At 41.7% G+C, this 19,757-nt stretch overlaps 1 protein-coding gene across 1 annotated transcript in view; it reads right to left on the reverse strand.

Moving 5' to 3' along the window:
- The window catches only part of N4BP2L1 (NEDD4 binding protein 2 like 1), a 363,177-nt gene that overhangs the window by 190,558 nt on the left and 152,862 nt on the right, over window positions 1-19,757 (reverse strand). Inside the window, exon 3 of the mRNA XM_078657155.1 lies at window positions 8,125-8,213. Within this exon, the coding sequence (XP_078513281.1) occupies window positions 8,125-8,213 (89 nt within the window). The remainder of the gene's footprint in view (window positions 1-8,124; window positions 8,214-19,757) is intronic.

The following is a 19,757-nucleotide window of genomic DNA, read 5'->3' on the forward strand; positions in this document are numbered from 1 at the left end:
ATGACATGTTTAGATTGTGGCAAATTAATTTCATGTGGACAGATGAGTGTTACTCTAATAAATACAGCATATGAACATCATCATAGTCGATGGTTGGTAGAGACATTTTGACTATATCCTGGACCTGCCCGTCCTCGCCCAAAATGGCGCCGGAATAAATGGGACTCGTAACTCCTTGTTGTGTACTGGTTGCAGAACCTTGAAATCACGAGATACGTATGCAGTTTTGAAGCACATGGCGGGCGGGGATGAGAATTGATTGACTATTTCGACATCCCTATTGATATTAAGTTCTGATGTGTTATTGATTACTGTACTGTTGAAAGTTCGAATTAACGTCACCCATGGTACTTGCCCGCAAATGTATATCTAGATAATTTTATTGTAACTGGCCCTGTCGTATTTTAATTATAAAATGTACGTCCACCGATTCCGTAACTGTTAGACACCTTAGTTCTTGCAACCTAATGGCCCGCCCGTTACGTTCCTCTACAGTGTAAATGTCTATTCATCATATACGATTACAGTTTGCTCTGTGGCAGGCCCACGTGGTTATAGGCTCGTATTTGTATAATGAAATTTTCACAATAAAGGTTTTTAAAAGAAAACATGGTAGTAGTATATACATTGGTAAAGTTTTTAATAATAGTGACTGTTTTAGAATCATTAAAAGGCAAGTGAAATAAAGCAGACCAATTACATGAAGGGTAAAAGGTATAATACGAAGGAACGCAGTAAAGATAAATGGTCAAGGGCTGTTGTGATTTCTATTCCTGCAACATAAAGTGATCGATAAGAATCTCATATTCAGGCGTATCGGCGACTAAGACAGCAGGTCGACCCTCTTTTGCTCAACGGCTCCGTCATGGGACGAAGAAACGCTCTTTTTCTCGAAAAAAGAATATATTTTACTTGCAGGACAGTTGTAAAATTTCCGGGAAAGTACATTAGCCTGGAACATTATAACATATATTTAAGAAAAAATAATGTTCGGAAGTAATGAAAAGCGTAATTTTTAGGTCATATGACCAAGCCTTTCATCATTACAATAAGAAAAGTAAAATGAACCAATGAAAAGTTTTATTAACAAGTCACATGACTTGTTATGCTTACGTTACGCGCTGCGCGCCCCGGATGACTTCCGGATGCGCTAACGCGGCGCGTCATATGACGCATTACGCGACAACGCAGGTACAGAATATAGTCAAAATGTCTCCACCAACCAGCGGTCGGAACACAACCCCTTTCAGCAGGCTAAATAGTTCTGTTAAATGACAACAGAAGGGACAGGCAACAAGAACCATCAGTCAAAGAGGGGAGGGCTAGTTCTTCTCTACCGGGTTACATTGGGGCGCTACCGGAACTGATCGAATTGGTAGTCTACAGTGTTTCTGGATGTTTCAGACTGAAGCTGGGGTTAGCATAAGAGCAGCACCATTTCGTAGCTCCGTCGTGGTCATTCCGCAACCAATCATGGCAGCCGTTCTTTATCGTTATTTTGGGCGGGGTGGGTGGCGGAGCCGAGCTGTTTTGCAGCCATCATTGTGTGGAGTTCAGTTCATCTCACTAGTTTTGTATTTGTCATGAGGGGTTGTTCCTAATGTTTCTATTTTAGCGAGGTCAAAAAGAGATCCCATTAGTGGCCTACTGATTTTGCTCGATTCCTTTTCTTTTTTTTTACACGATTTTTCGTTATCTGCAAAGACTAAACAGAGTATTGCGACTCTGTGTTTGTTTGTAAATAGAGAATGAACCAAAGAGAACTAATTCTAAAACAGTAAATACTTGGATAACAATCAATCAAATGGAGAGAGAAGCAGGCACGACGGATTACAACGGGGGCAAAGGCCTGCGTTAACTACCTTTCACTATCTGCAAAGAGAGAGTACTCCTAATAGAAATGAGGGGAGGGGGGGGCACCATTCAAAGCAGATCAGTGTGCATAAACACGAAAATGTTTTCACTTACCACGTACTTGACATTCGACAGCTTATGATATTTGCTATTAAAAAACCATTGAAATTCACTGAAAAAACCATAGGTTATAGACCATATATAGTTAGGAATTAGCATTTACAAAACCTTGAAAATTCACTGAAAAAACCATAGGTTATAGACCATATATAGTTAGGAATTAGCATTTAAAAAACCTTATTTTACTCACACAAAACCATTGAAATTCCATATATAGTTAGTTGCACTAACTATATATCGCGCACCCGCAATCCACTGCTGATCATGTCACATATTACATCATTCATGACATGGTCAGTGACATCACTGATGACATCACTGATGACATCTCAAATGACATCACTGATGACATCACTGATGACATCTCATTTGACATCATTCTTGTGCTAATACGATAAACCTCTTCAGACTCTAATATAACCTTAGATACACTCAGTGTATACAGACACTCACACACTGCCACTCATCCATGGAGTTACTCACACACCCAGTCAGTCATGCAAAGAAACAATCTCACCTCCATTTCTTCAACTATACAGTTAAACACACCTTACTTATTGAAACATATACTAACACATATTTACTCTCTTATACAATCCCTGATACAAGTTCACAATGATCGATACAACCACTCACTCATTCAGTGGCTCTCATGCACAGTTATTTATATATGCCAACTCTCACATGTACTGTGTTTTACATATGTACTTACTATGACATGTAGCATTGAGATATCCATTCACTCATCAATACACTCATGCACACAGTCAACTGCCCATGTAGCTGTTTCCACATGCACTCTTGAACTCATACACCTAGTGAATAAACTGCTCACACATCTATGCATAGAGTCACACACCTTCCAGCCACCCCCACACAAACTCAATCTCCCATAGAAATACTTGGGCAACCAATTAATAACACATATAGCCTCTCGTATAGCTAATGATCAACACATGCAGCAGTTTACAGAACAACAGACATAATGATGCACAAATTAAGACAGTTTAGTCACTAACCCATGCATTCAGTGAGACACATTTAATCACTCACTCATACAGTCAGTCACGCACCTACTAAATCCTTCATCCAGACACTTATACATCCACTCATTCTTCAATATGTAAGACATATTTTAACTTTACAGAAACATACAGTCACTGGATGTTGTCATCAGTGATGTCATTTGAGATGTCATCAGTGATGTCATCAGTGATGTCACTGACCATGTCATGAATGATGTAATATGTGACATGATCAGCAGTGGATTGCGGGTGCGCGATATATAGTTAGTGCAACTAACTATATATGGAATTTCAATGGTTTTGTGTGAGTAAAATAAGGTTTTTTAAATGCTAATTCCTAACTATATATGGTCTATAACCTATGGTTTTTTCAGTGAATTTTCAAGGTTTTGTAAATGCTAATTCCTAACTATATATGGTCTATAACCTATGGTTTTTTCAGTGAATATATATATATATATTTTTTTTTTTTACTAAGCATTTCAAATCACAGTGCATATACAGTTCCAAAATGACAATCTACATTGACCAGCCGTATTTAGGAGTCTGCCAAATAGCACTGCAGTTTGAGCAACAAAAGCAAAAAAAGAAAAGAACATCCATGGCTACTTATGACACAGGACCCATATTGAGACAGAACACAGGTAGTCTACAGTTATCATGGTGGAGTGCAACAGCAATGTACATTACCTTCATGTGCCATACCAATACTGTTCATTTTTAATAATGCATTCTGTCCCAATCTGCCATCGCTTTACTTATCTGATTGTTCGACGGTGGCAAGTAAATATTCCCGCAGGGGAGCCTAAATATCCCTCGGGCGGGAGGACACCGGGAGTTCTTCAGCATAAAGTTCCAATTGCTCCCTGCAATATACCATGTCCTTAACCCATAAATCAGGTTTTGGATATACCTTGCCATCCCACGTAATCAAGATTCGCCGTTTTGCTAGTAGTAGAGCCACTTTTACAAATCGACCCACTGTATCTTTTAACCTCGGTACATACCCCAAAAAACATTCTAAAGGCGTGCAGGTAATCGTCAGGTCCGTCATTAATTGAAGTCTGTTTACTACCTCCACCCAGTATTGTTCAACCATCCGACAGTTCCACGCAAGGTGGAGGAAATCTGCCCCATCATGACCACACCTCTGACATCTACTGGACCCTCTCAACCCCATTTTGTGCGGCTTATCTGGCGTGTGATAGACCTGGTGTAAGTACTTCAGATGGATAATTCGCAAGTTGCTGTTAGAGGTCAGCCTGCCCGTTAGCATGCATATTTGTACCCACATATCGTCTGTGATCGGTGTGTCTAGGATCGCATTCCAACGATCTCTGCTGCCACTTGCCCCATGCACCGTTTCCTCCTGCACCGTCTTATATAACCTTGTCAACAGCTTCTTCCTCGAAGGAGCTACGAGCAGCATTTGCAGCGATCGCAAGGTCTCCGGCTCCTCAAGAAAGCTAAGATAGTGATCCCTCACAGCCCGTTGGAGCCTGTAGCAGGTGAATAGAAAGAGTGGCGTGGGATTTTGCATGTAGTTCAGCCCATCCCCGGAAATATACCTCCCCTTCGGGTATAGGTCTCCCATGAGTAGTAGGCCAGTTTCTCTAAGAGCTTTGATAGGACCTGATTCGCCCGCCACCGACAGCGCTGCATGTCCCTCAATAGGTAGTGACGGTGCTTTCCATTCCGTTATAGTAGCACCCCAACCTTTGTAGTACCTGTGTCTGAAGCCACTGGAAAACCAACCCCACCCTCCCGCCACCCACTTCGGCAGCCCAACATTGCCAAATACCTGACCCCAAACCATTGCCCCTTCCAACCATAACAAAATAGGAAAATACATCTGATGGGGAATACCCATGGGGAGCGTAGTGGCAGAATCTGCTCCCAGATCGATTAGGGAGGAGGCCGCCAACATATAGACTCCACCCCACCAGTAGATCTATCTGCCCCATTATATGAAGTAAATGAAAAGCATCAAATAGCATTCATACACCGCATATATAAGAAAAGGGGAATATACCCCATAGCTGCCAGCTAACTTAGTTCACCCCACCACCCCTCCAAAAAGGCCGCAAACCCCAGCCTGAAAAGACAGGCAGTGGTGGTTAGTGTTATATCTATGCACATTGTAATGAAATATACCAAAGACTGCACCCCCCTTTGTAGCCCCACCATCACATCGTTAACCCCCTACTACTCATAACACCGGGGGTGCACCCAAATACAGGACAGGAGTTCATATTCTCACTATTGTTCAGTCATCAACATAAGATGTGTGGTCTGGTGGCTTTCTGCTTCGTCGCAGCGACTTCACATGGTCCATCACCTGCTTGGGTGTCATGAAGATTTTGCCGCCTTCAGTGTCACCTATGCGCAGCCGTGCAGGATGGAGCATTGCATATGGAATCTGCTCCTTTATCAAGGTTTTTTCGACATTTTGGAACTCCTTCCTAGCTGCCTGTACTGTTGCCGTAAAATCCGGGTAAAACGACAATACATTGTTTTGATAAGTGATGGTGCCTCGCTGGCGTGTTACACCCAGGATGGTGTCCCGGTCCCGAAAATTAAATAGTCGCGCAATGATAGGTCTCGGCGGGGCGCCGGGCGGTGGTCGGGCCGCTAAAACCGGTGTGCACGTTCAACTGCAAATAAAGGCGACAGTTCTCCGTTATCACAGATGTCCCGCAGCATTGCCTCCATGTAGTCTTCCAGATGCCCCACATTCGTCGACTCGGGAAGGCCCAAAACGCGAATGTTGTTGCGCCTAGAGCGCGCTTTGATGTCCTAGTTCTTGGCTTGTATTACCGCAAGTATCTTCATGATGTCCTCTGTCTTGGACGCTACTTGCTGCAGTCCATCCTCTGCGTCCGTGATGCATTGTTCTGCCAAGTCTTGTGGCCTGCTTGTCAAGCTTTGCTGAACATTGGTCCATCCTGCCATTCAGGGCTTCTATCTTCCCATCTATGGCCTGCTGACTAGATTAAATGGCCGCCAGGGATTTCTCCAATGCGGTGGGCCCCTGCGATGCCGCCTCCAGTTCAGAATCCGAGGTCGCAGACTGCGACGATTTGCCGCCTTTTCGCTGTTCGAAATTCAAGCGCGGTTGGGTTTTTTCCGGCTTCCCCATGATGATCTCTTGCAGCGCGCAGACAGTCCGCAGTGCGCGTCGTCCACTAAGTGTATTTTCACTGGACGAATCGTGGTTTAACGAGGCTGTGGTGTGTCAGAAGTGTGGTCCTGGTGATGCGCAATATCCGGTCCCCAGCCTGCCAGGAAACACAATGCCAGATCTAAGCCACAAAATGTCCGCCACTCCACACACGTGTGGGTCATGTTCAGGGGTCCTTTGTATGAATAGGAAGCACCTGTGATGTGCGCCCGCAGCGCAAATCCTGGTATCTGATAGTAGCACACTCAGTGCGCCCAACAGTGCAACAAGTCAATATGGTGCTTCCTATAAGCGGATGCCTCCTGGGCCGGAGTAAGGAGGATGCCCCCCTCGCCAGCTCTCTGCGCCCCCAGGTCCCAGGCCTGCTTCTCACTCAGCAGCGCTCCTTCCCAACAGACCGCAAGACCAAACAGCGCGATGTGCAGTGTTTCCAGCGGTGCAAGCACACTCCTCACAGCGTAGAGTCAGTTGCCCCCGGTGTCGCAGCGTTCAGTGGGCCTCCGCCGCCCTTAGGGTGGATCTCCCAGGGCCCCGGCACCTCACGACAAGTTCCTCCAGGCAACGTGGGGCAGGGAGGGAACCCACTATGGGCACCGTATTTTTCCCCCCTCGTGTGGGCGGGTGGTGGGCAGATAACCTCGGCCCTCAACCCGGATAAGCAGTGGCAGCACAGTGTTGGATGCCGCGGCCTCCCCGCCGCCTGCGACACAGTCTGGAGCCGGGGAGCTCTAGTGGCCACCGCGTTCCCGGTTGCAGCGTCACTCACCCCCGCATCTGCCGCTGTGATGGGTCCGGTCGCAGACTGCCGAACCAGACATGGGCCGCTTCTTCCCGCAGCCGGCAAGCGCAGTCCTTCACCGCAGCGCCCTGGGGTCCGTAACAGGCGGGCTCAAGGTGGTAGAAGTGCCCAGCCAGGCCGATCTCGCTCAGTTACACCGCCGCCATTTTCACCTGGCCAGTGCTTCACTCCCGTGGTCCGCCGCCTCACAGCCGTTTCTCGGGCCAGAAAAGCAACTTTTCATATGTCCTGCTAGATCCTCAACATATTCCCAGCACGTTCGCCTCCAGATGGCCTGGTGCATGTACCTTCAGGATAATATTTGGCGGCCGGCAGAGCAGCACTACAGTGCAGCCATCTTGCCGAGCTCCAAGTCACGCCCCCCTACATTGTTGTATAAATATATGTTCAGTTTGTTTATATCCTCTGGTGGAGCCGAAGTTCATAGAGAATTCCCTACTAGGATGCTTTGTATCTCTTTGGAAAATGCTTTTTCTCACGAAACTGTTAAAAATTACTTCTGTTTCACTGGTGCCAATCCTGAAATGATACAGGACATCAACAGTCATGCATGCTGACAGCCCGCAAAAAAAAAGTGAAAATATGTGTACAACAGAATATGCCCTAAAAGATTTGCTACAGCAAATGCTTTTCTTGTGACAGAAAAAAGACCCCAAAAAAGTGCTCTTGGAAAGCGGTTTGTCTTTGCCCAATGCAGTTGTAGTATGGGTTCAACTCGGAAGTGACAAAATAACATGTAAAGATGTCAGAGGACTTTTCTAGATATATGCCTAGAAACCTGCTTTTGGCTCAGCTTTCCAAGGGAACTATTGGGAATGTATGTGAATTCCCAGAGCTCATTAATGCATAGGAGTAAGTATACAGGGGTAGATTTATATCCATCTTTACGAATCGTGCTCATAATCTTTACTTATAACATTACATTTCCCAGTTTTTTCTCTCTAGCATTGTACCTCCACTCCAAAAGGCACTTGTAATTATTACTACATTACAGAACATTTTCAGAAAATACATCTACACCGTCAAATGTTGTGAAAGTTAAAACACATTGTTGGGGTGACATAAGGATTTGACCTATGCGTGCACACACACAGACAGACACGCGCACACACACACTTAACTCCATTGCCAACATATTAACATACCATGAGCACATATGGCTTCATTTCCCAAGCATGGATGTTGGTATTGTCAATAATAATTGGAGATTTCCCGTTCTTCATTGCTTTCTTGGCTGTAAATTAACATGAAATGTGAATTAGTAGAACACTTGGAAAGAGTCTGAAAAATGTTGCTGCACTTAAGAAGAAAATGTATATTCTTTCAATTTAGCAGGCTAGATACTGAAGGTGTGCAAAATTTCTAGAAATTCTGCACATATTGACTTTTTAGATGTTTCTTTACAGTAGAATAATGAAATATCTTTGAGTTATTTTTAAACCCACCATGCAACCCATAACTTGCACACCAAATGTAGAGCTCAGAATCGATGTAACAGGTGACATCACAAATGACACACAATACTACAGATGGTTGACCAGGGGTCCCAGCCTTTGGCCACCTACCCTTTATGACTTTTTTTTCTGCCAAGCATGGTGTTCAGTGCACTACCTTGAACAATGGATGCTGTAACAGAAATGTTACTGCCTGTGAATCAGAGCACTCAGATTCACAGATCCTGGTCAAGATCCATGAATCCGAAAAGGATGGCAGGAAAGAGTTATTGTTGTAATTAATTCTTTCCCGTTGGACTAGTCGTCTACTTTTGTCTCCTCTCACTTCTCCCCACTCACTGGTTTCTCCTAGAGTGTGCTTCAGTCATCTTTCTCTGACTGGAACACGTTGATGGAGCAAGGATTTGCATGTAACGCGACTTGCTTGTACTCAACCCTCTCAACATAACGTTAATAAATTAATCAACATGTTCGTATTACTAATATTGCATTACACTACATTTTGGGTATCTAGATGAAGATTGCATATGTGCTTTTACTAACCGTAATCCGCTTGCACTAATATGGCCGCTGCTACGCGGGATTTTCATACTCACGTGACATGACATACTCTTTGCTTTGGATGGAATATTTCGCTTCTACGCACTAGAATTAAAATGGCTGCTAATTGTTACAGCATGCATGAAGCTTGCACTGCTGCTTTTGCTAAGCTGTTCGTTCTGCTTAACCTTAATGCAATAGTTAAAAATTAATAAATGGGAATAGAGTAGAGATAAGTGGTATACAGTGCATTCATTTATTCTGTGTTCTCAAACTGTTTCTTTCCTATTTTTGTTACATAAACATTTGGGCCTGACGAGAACCCACTGCATCCATTTTGAACATGCGTACAAGAAACTAAGGGACGCTTCAGAAATGACATTGAATGATTGCCAAAGAACAGTCTCATCCAAGATGTGCCTGGGAAGCCGACCTTTTACCCTGTCGAAGGAAGCTCATTCGTACAATGTTAATACAATGTATTTACTAAGAGAACATCCATTGTTGGGTGGAATAAAGATGTCATGTGAAAATAAATTGATGGCCTGGAACAATAATTTAAATATGACATGCAGAAAGTTTCATTTTCGTATGGTGTGACGACCTCTTCTCATTCCTTGCCCAATCAAAATTGGGGATCCTTACACTTGCAACATTGGGGAGTGGTGGTACACTGACCTGGAAAACAGTATAACTAGGGTAGGCTTAGCTAGTTAATTTGTCCGACTTGACCGAATAGCTGACCTATCACTGACCCAACACACTCAATAGGTGACCAAGGGCAGAGAGCTGCGGAGCACTCTGTCAGAAGAATCGATAACCCAATCGGGGTTCTGGGAAGCTGAAGTGCTGGCGAAGCACTTTGTCGGGGAAATCGATAACCCAATCGGGGTTCTGGCTGTTAGCTGCAGAGAGGGAGTAGCGCAGGCGTTGCAACTTAACTGAGGGTGCCAGTCTTTACCTTTGGTGGTCCTGTCCTGATCAATTTGGCTTTACCTGTCCTGATTCTGATCTGCACTTGCTAGCCTACTGGCGACTGCAACTTTCGGGGTTCTGTCCTTCAAACTGACCTGTGGCCAGGGTTAGTTCTTCACACTATTCCTAGGTAAATATAAATTCATGTGGGTTCTCCTTCCTATTGATAAAGTTTGATATATGTTCCCTTTTTTCCCTTCCCTTTTGATAAATGCCTAGATGTTTTGATCATATTTTATGTTCCCTTTCTTTACCTTCCCTATTGCTAAATGATTGAAATTAGTTTAATACATTTTCTGCATAGTTACATTGTGATTCGGATTTTCATAATTGAAAGTCTTTTGGTGTTTAATCTTTGGATCATGACCATTTAAGAAGCTTAGATAAAGAATTTAAAACTTCCTGACTTTGTGGTTATTATATGAGTGCAAATATATTCTTATTATGCTAACACCCTTGATCCCTTAGGACTTTAGGTACCGGTGACGTGGATTGGTAAGTTAAGGTATAGATAGGTCAAAGTCCTAAATTAATAAAATACACTGGTAGTAGAGCAAAGGTTACCTGCAATAATTTGCGAGATTTTATTTGATTATGGGCCCAGGCGAATATTGATAAAAGACTAGTCGGGTGACCTGCGCCCTCTATCAGTACATTCTTTTGGTAGCAGCAGTATGGTTAGGGTTTAGCTAAGATAGGTAAGTAGTTAGTTCGTTGGTTAAGAAAAATATTTTTGCATATTCCAAATGTATTATTGATTGTATTGATTTTATGTATTAACCAAAATTGTTCGTACCTGTTATATGTTTTGTCTGGAATCCCTGGGGGCAGAATAGCGGGTGGTAAATGGAAGCCACACTGCAGTGAGGTCACTTACCTGTAGGAAATTAGGAAATGATAGCAAAGAGTTCGCTGGCAAAACTTTTGGTGTGATATCACCTAGAAAGGGTCACACGGAAGGAGTAGCAGGTTCGTCTGAGCTTGAGTGATAGCAAAGGGGTTCGCTGGTGACAATTTGGTCTTAGTATATTCCAGTAAGGGATAAGTCTAAAGAAGTAGCAGGTTCTCCAAAGCTTGTGTGAAGGGTAGACGGAAGGGATCTACTCCTAGTATATGAAGAGTAAGCGGAAGGGATTCACTTGCAGTGAAATATATCTTTCCTTTTTAGTCACTCAGGTACAGTGGCGAATGTTTTTACGTTGTTAATTAATAAAATTTGCACTTTAAAATAAAAAGAATTAGGTTTTTGTATTACCTTGCGAAGGAGGGAGTCAGTTGTGGAGCTTCGCTGACGTCACTCAGAGCCGCGCTGGTATTGGTTGAGACAGCGGGTGTGTAGCTGAGGTAATAATTGTAAAGGAGGGGTGAGTACAGGAGCATGAGAACTAGTCTCGCGAGAGAAGCCGCGCAACTATTGGTTGGATTTATTTGAATTAAAAAATTATTGGTCTCAGGAATATAAAAGACGTGCTGGTATTCGAAGTATTTTGTAAACAAATTGAATGTTAACGTACAGGTTAACATTTCCAGAATATATGTGGTATTTAAATCCAGGAATTAAAGAAAACTGACCTGATAGAAGATACTTAGGTTTTACTAGAGAACAGATGATAAGGGCAAACCTTACATTATGTATGGAGGTGAAAGAAAAATGTCATTCGTTAAGAGAGTTAAACATTTATTTAAGAAAGATAAGTCAATTAAAACCAGAGAAGGAATTATTATTCCACCACCAAATACGCCCGCATCTTAGATGATGTTTGACGGGGGCTACCACACTTGTGTACGGTTAGAAAATTGGGTGGAATATACTAAAGATGACTGAGTTTTGGCATTTCCCGAATATGGTACCTTCAATGGTAAAGTTCTATTTAATATTGAGCAGACCTAGACTTACACAGTATGAGGCACTAGAAGAGTGGGAGATTGAAGCTTTTGAATGAGATAGACCCAGAAGTGACAAAGGGTTGAGTAAGTTCTACCCTAAGTTTCCACGAGAAACTAGAGACAAGCAAATGAAACAATGGAGACAGTCCATGATGGTGGAAGGATTGTATCCTGTATTTACCCAAGAAAAACCGTCAGGAAGTAAAAATACAGACAAGACAGGAAACCTAATGATTAATGATTACCCAGAAGATGATTATATGGAGGATTTGTTAATGAAAAATCTACCACCGTATAATGATGAGCCAAGCACGAGTAATCCTAGTGCTCCGTTTCTGAAACCACCTCTGATTACGCAAGTGGTACATGAGACTTCGTTAGAAAAAGTTCTGCAAGACAATGAAAGAGAAGCATTAAATAAACAAAGAAGTGAGTTGATTCAGAAAATTTTCCAATTGAATACAAGTTCTGAAGCCCTAACAATTCCGGTAACTATTGGCCCTGTTGTTCCTTTGTACGGAGATAAGCAAGCTAGTCCTAAAACTCCTGTTATGACTACACCTGTAGTTCAGCCAAGAAAAGAACCATTAATAGTCGATGATCAGGCGAGTGAATGTGAGTCAGTGATTTCCCTAATGGACTTACCAATAAGGGAACCAGTGAGTGACTCGGCTAGGAAAACTACCCCTATAAATTCTAGAGAGGTACAAATTGAGACATCCTCAGGTACAAGAAGTGCCACAGTAGTAACTCCAGAAGAAATAGAGAGATGGTCACAAGAAATAGAGAAACCCAAGTCAAAGCCAAAAGTATTCGATATATATAAACTAAGAATCAAATTAGAAGAATTGATGGCTGGGAATGTGGGAGTGGACAGGTTAAATACACTCTGTGAAGATGAATTATTATTTATTTGTAAAAGCATTACTAGAAATACTAGAGTGGTGCACGAAAAACTAACGGATATGGCTGCTAGTATGGGAATTGACATTGGCAAGTCTAAAGTGTTACAGAAACCATATCGAGCTGAATTTTCTGATAAAGATTTGGAAAATATGACTGTGTCAGGAAGAAAGGTACAAACTAGGGAGCTTTTCACCTTATTACAAAAATGGGGTGATATAGAAAAATGGAGAACTAGATGGGCAAAGAAAAAAGAAGAGGCTAGATCAAAAGTTGCATCTGAATATGTTTTAAAAGAAACAGAAAAGTTGGAAAGGTTGTGTCCCATGAGAGAAGTACCAGGTGGAGGTTATGTACATGTCCCATGGTCCCGACAGGATATTTTGTCATTTACAAATGATTTTCCAAAACTTCGAGAAAAACCTGTAGAATGGTACAGACAAGTTGAGAGATTTGTGAAGGTTTCAAAATGTCTATTGAAGGGCTTAGATGGATTATTTGACATTGTAGTACCTGTAGATCTGTGGACAGAATGCAAAATAGCTATTGATTGGCCTAGCAATGAATACCCTAGAGACCCAAAGACAGGGGCGCCATCTGATGAGGTTATGAAGAAGTATAACCAAGTTATACTCTACCTCAAAGGGAAGGTGCCTGCTAAGGAAACTGATTGGACTAGAATAGATAGAACCACTCAGAATAAAGATGAATCCGTACATGCGTATTATGAACGTTTATTACAGGTTTTTAAACAGTACAGTGGATTGGACAGCATTGATATGAAGGATATGACGCATTTTATCTACCGGTTTGTGACGGGATTAAGGCCAGAAATCTCACAATGGATAAAGGGCCTTAGATTTGCTGGCAGGCCAAACCGATCGATGAAATTCTTAAATACGCAAAGTATTGTGAGGACGAACTTGACAATAAACGAAAAGAGCTAAAAGAAAAAGTAATGTGGGCACAAGTGAAATTAGCAGAGCAACAAGAGCTTCAGTTGAGTCAAATAAACAACATTCAGAATCATAGTGAAGGAAGTGGGGCTAAGCCCAGGGGAAAATTCAATAGAGAGGAAGCAAAAAAGAAGTTTCCTTGTCATGGGTGTGGCAAGTTGGGGCACTGGAAGAACGAGTGTAAGGCTGTGCAAAATGGTAATATGCATACTAATGATTTGAATCCACAGACGCAGAATGAGGTGCCACGGAAGCCACAGCAGCAGGTAATACAAAACCAGTTACCCCTAGCACCTATGCCAAATTATAGGAGCAAAGCACAACAGAGTGTAGACACCACAAATTGGGAGGGAAGTGAAAAGAGAGACATAGTGACATCACAATTTCTCTTGAGTGACACGTTTTTCAGTGAGGACACCTACTGACGATGCCTGAGAGGTGGAGGATGAGGATTCCGTACTTGGCGCCTCCTTGCGGGTAGATCAGTCAGGTCCATAAATTGAAGGAAAGGTTGACGAAATGATGTCACCTTTCTGTTGGGCACTGGTGCTACCCGCTCTACTGTGAGAACAGCAGACGTTCCAAACATACCCCTCTCGGGAGAAGAGATCCAAGTAGTGGGCGTTTCTAATAAACAAATTAGTACCCCAGTTACAGAACCAATAGAAGTTAGAATAGGCAATTTTAAAGAAATGCATAGATTTGTCGTATGTGATTCAAGTCCAGTAAATCTGTTAGGCCGAGACTTGCTGTGCAAAATGAATTGCACTATCTTTTGCTCACCAAGTGGTGTTGAAATTCAAACCCCAGACGAAGTTGAAGTTTATAAACTAATGTTAGCGAAACAGGAAACGGAAAATAAAAAGTTAACTATAGAAAACTTACCAGAAGAATTACGACAGATTGTAGATCCTAAAGTGTGGGATTTTACTGGAAAAGATGTAGGATTAATGGCAAATGTCGATCCAATAAAAGTGACAGTGAAAGAAGGTGCAGTTTACCCAAATACTCAACAGTACAAAATGAGCCCAGAAATAAAAGTAGGTGTTGCAGCAGAAATAAAACGTTTGGTTGAAACAGGCATTTTACAAGAAATAATGAGCAGACCATGTAATTCACCCATAATTGGAATAAAGAAACCGAGTGGCAAATACAGGGTCGTACAAGACCTCCGAAAGATTAATAAGATTGTTGTCCCATGCTGTCCAGTTGTGCCAAATCATGCAGTGATTCTGTATCAGATACCGTGGGAGGCTGGATGGTTCACTGTAATTGTGTCACGCATTTTTCTCAATTTCATTGCATCCAGATAGCAAATTTCTTTTTTTGTTTGAATTCGACAGTCATGTGTACGTCTGGAATCGCGTTCCTCGGGGGTATACAGAGAGTCCATCGGGTTTTTATCAGATTCTGAAAAAGTGTCTTGAGTCTTTGGTACTGCCAGGACAGTCAGTCCTAGTTCAGTATATAGAAGACCTATTGGTGGCGTCTAAAACTCAAAATGACTGTGTTGTTTATACCATTGCTTTACTGAACCACTTAGGTGAAGGGGGCATAAAGTATCACCTGAAAAACTACAGTTTTGCACATCGGTAAAATATTTGGGGCACCAGATAGAAAGAGGAGTCAGAAGGGTTACCTCAGAGAGAATCAGAATAATCAGAAACATGAATTTACCCCAAACTCAGAAAGAGATCAGAATGTTCCTTGGAGTAGTAGGTTACTGCAGGCAATGGATTGTGGGATGACTGCTTTTTTGAAATTACGAGAATGTCTGTGTACAGCTCCAGCATTAGGGATGCCTGACTATTCGAAAGATTTCGCATTATTCTGTAACACACGGGATAATTGCGCACTTTCAGTTCTGACCCAAACTCATGGTCTGATGAGACGTCCTGTGGCATAATTTTCTTCCACATTAGACTCAGTAGCATCTGCATTACCAGGTTGCCTGAAAGCAGTAGCTGCTACTTACAACAAGAAAATTGAATCAGTGAAAATAGCTGCCAACTTATGTTGCTTGAAGGTGTGAGAACGTGGGAAGAAGTGAGAGACTTGCAAAATGAAGCAGAACCAAAGGAAAAGGAAGAATGGAGAAAGATAGGTTGTCAGAGAAGGGTTGAAGATGGTTTCATTGTTTACCTTGATGGTAGGCCTGTGTTACCAGACTGTATGCTTTCTCCTATGGCTAGGATGTTCCACAGAGATTCCCACTTGGGAAGAGATGCTATGATTAGGTTGTTCAGACAGAGTTGGTTCAATGCGAAATTTAGGAACATAGCAGAAGCACTTTGCCAAAGATGTTTAATTTGCCAACGGATGAATCCTGGAAAGAAAACTGTAGTGCTACCAGGAAAGATTGGAAAGGCAGAGGGTCCCTTCATAAGATTACAGATTGATTTCATTCAGTTACCCCCTTGTCGAGGACTAAAATACATTCTTGTCATTGTCTGCCTGTTTTCAAAATGGGTAGAAGCTTACCCTACACGTAGGAATGATAGCATCACTGTAGCCAAACTCTTACTCAGAGAACTGATACCACGTTTCGGTTTTCCAGTAACAATTGAATTAGACCGAGGCTGCCATTTTAATAATGAAATAATTGGCCTAATCTGTGAAGCATTCAATGTTAAACAAAAACTGCACTGTGCATATCGCCCAGAGGCTTCTGGAGTGGTAGAACAACTGAATGGCACAATCAAGTTAAGATTTGGAAAGATGTATGAGTCTACTTGACTAGAGTGGCCAGATGCTTTACCTCTTGTTCTGATGGGACTAAGAAGTATTCCAGATGGGAACACAGGCTTGAGTCCTCATGAAATACTAATGGGAAGAGCAATGAGGCAAGCATGGGTACCAGGACACAAGCTGATAAATATATCTGATGATTTGGTACTGGAGTACTTCAAAGAACTGGCTGACCAAGTGCGTTCTATCTCTCACCAGGTTGGGGAAGACGCTCTCACCAGACAAGCCACTCCAGCACATGACCTGAACCCAGGTGATTGGGTAGTGCTAAAGAAACACACTCAAAAATCTTGCCTTGCACCGAGGTGGGGAAAACCACGTCAAGTAATTTTAGTTACCACCACAGCTGTAAAGTGCGAAGGAGTTCCACACTGGATCCATGCCTGTCACACAAAAAGAGTGACAGAACCTGAAGAAACTGAAGCTGAAGGTTGTGCAGCTGAGGGGTCTCAAGATGTCGATCCTGAAGTAGCTGAAAAAGAACAACCAAGCACCAGTCAAGATGATTGAATTCCAGTAGTTGAGATACCTGCAGAATACGTGAGAACCAGAAGTCAAACTTATTTAGACAGCCAGAGTGATAGTGAGGACGAGAGAGGAATAGAAGAAGGTACTCAGATCATAGAAATACAAGTCAAAAGTGATTCTGAGGAGGATCAGATAGGGATAGATCAGAATATTCAGATAATTGACACCCCACCAAGAACTCCAGAGTCTGAAGAGGGAAAGAAAGGTACTAGGGCGAAAGCTCAGGCAGAAAAAAGTCAAGAGTTCGAAGAGCCCGAGCAGGACCAGACAGGTGTAGAAAGAGGTGTTCAGGGAGAAGAAGGTGAATCAAAACAAAGTCAAAATCAAATTCAGCAAACACCTGAACAAGGCCAGATTAGTAACCAGGCAGAAGAAACGGTAATAAGACCTGGACCTAGTCAGATAGAGAGGGACACAGAAGACAGCATTGAAATAGATGTGCCACAACTGAATGAAAATAAAAGAGCATTGGAAGAAGGCCAGAGCACAGTACCAGCTAAAAGGCTCAGACAAGGAGACAAATGGCCTAGGTTTGTCAAAAGACTGAAAGACCATAAAAGAAGAACCTGAGCAAGTGAATGAGATAACAAGTCAAACTGAACAGTCTGTAATACAACCAAGAAGGAGAAGTCCACAACTGAAAAGGCTGAATAATAAATTCAGAGGCCCTGAATGGACATACGTTGTTCTTGAAGATTTTGACAATCTAGAAATAAGTGATGAAAGTGATGACGAATTGATTGCTGATCAGACTGACGGAGAAGTGAGACCCACCTGAAAATTCACTGGGTAAAAGACTGTGTAAAAGCTACAAAGAGGGGTTAAATCTCCTTGGTCAGAAATGGCTGATCGTAATGTTAATGGAAGACTGAAAAGAAGCTGCTTAAAACATGCTGTAGAATATGTGAATGCAGTGTAGCGATAGTACTCATAGTATGGTTAGGACTGACAATAGCTATTCCTTACATAATGAGTAGAGACGTAAACAATGATACTGATGAGCTACAAATGATAGATACACCTAGAAAGATAGATACACAAGAGAAGGCACTTAGCATTAAACAGAAGTTAGATTTAGAAGCATCAGATGAGGAAGGACTACATTATAGTGGGATTAGTAATAGAACTCACTTAACTGTATTTGCAAACTTATTAGTACACTATGTAGAAGCTATGGAAATAGAAGATTGCTATGTTTGTATGAAGTTACCTACTTCAGTAGCCAAAGGTGTTACCTATCACCATTTACCACTAACATATGGGATTTCATGTAGTGTTTTAGCTAGTTTATTCTATAAGAAAGGACCTTTGCAATATTACTATTCTAATTCAGATGTGATATTTTCTGAACTTCCTATACGTAGTAACCTGAATCCTGTACATACTAAAAGTGATGTAACACTTTATATGGGTGAATATTTTCTAACTATAGGTACAATAAATATAGCTGAAGCACACACGAATAATTTAACATGCTTATTACATGAAAAAGAGAGAATATTTTTGAATATGGTAGAGAAAAGAAGAGAGAGTTTCCAAAGAAAAGCAAATTACAAGAATCATAAAATTCCTAAATGGGCTAAGAATATAGGGTCCACCTCAAATGGCAAAACTCAAGCTGCTATGTAGCTGGATTTCGAAAAGAAAGGGAAACTCTGTCTCCATAGGGAAAGAACTAGTTACTATAATAATATATTAATTGGTTCCAGTGAATGTGAACACAATTATAAGGTAATCGGGGGTTGGGATTTCAAAGATGGAACTGAACCTGCGTTTCCTGGAATTTATTTTATATGTGGAAACAAGGCTTATTACAAATTGCCAGATCATTGGTATGGGCGCTGTTATTTTGGAATAGTCTTTCCAAAGATATATCATGTAAATAAAATCACTGGAAACAATGAAGAAACTAATGGACTAATATGTAGCAAAAGAGCTAGTTTTGGAGAAATAGTAGGTGATATATTTAGTGCATTGATACCTACAGTGAGAGTGGCTCTGAATACGCATGGAATTTGCAAATTGTCTACAGTAGTGGATCGGTTGTCAACTGACACTGCTGGAAGGTTCTTGATGGTCAATACCGAATTGGTTGCGATCAGATCAATGGTTTTACAAAATCGACTTGCTCTTGATACATTACTAGCTCCAGAGGGTAGAGTCTGTAGAATGTTGCACTTACATATCTGACGAGAGTGTTGAAATTAAAGGGTATGTAAGAAATATTACACATTTGGGAAAAGAGCTCAAACCACTGGAGGTTGATAGTGCATGGAAGAGACTGACTGATGGTCTCTCCTCAATAGGTAGCTGGATTTCTAACGTAGAGAAACATTTTGTATGTAGAATACTGATGCCAATGGTGGGAATAGGCCTACTGATTTTAGGCTTAATAATTTGTTGCTAATGTCGTAAACATAGAAAGAGATACACAGTAAATGAAAGAGGGAAAAGAAATTGCAATGAAATAGAACTTGAAGAATTAAATGGTAAAATTTACAAGAAAATGAAAAGCTTTCATCTAAATAATGAGAAAATCCTAGACGAAAGATTGAAGCAATTGAGATGGGTGAGTTGTGAAAAGTTGGCATCTGTTTTAATAATTGGTGATGATATAAAATATCATCAAAGAGGGGATTAATGGAGCAAGGATTTGCATGTAACGCGACTTGCCTGTACTCAACCCTCTCAACAGAACGTTAATAAATTAATCAACATGTTTGTATTACTAATATTGCATTACACTACATTTTGGGTATCTAGAGGAAGCTTGCATATGTGCTTTTA

This window comes from Lissotriton helveticus, chromosome 8 (genome assembly GCF_964261635.1).
Source record: "Lissotriton helveticus chromosome 8, aLisHel1.1, whole genome shotgun sequence".
NCBI lineage: Eukaryota > Metazoa > Chordata > Amphibia > Caudata > Salamandridae > Lissotriton > Lissotriton helveticus.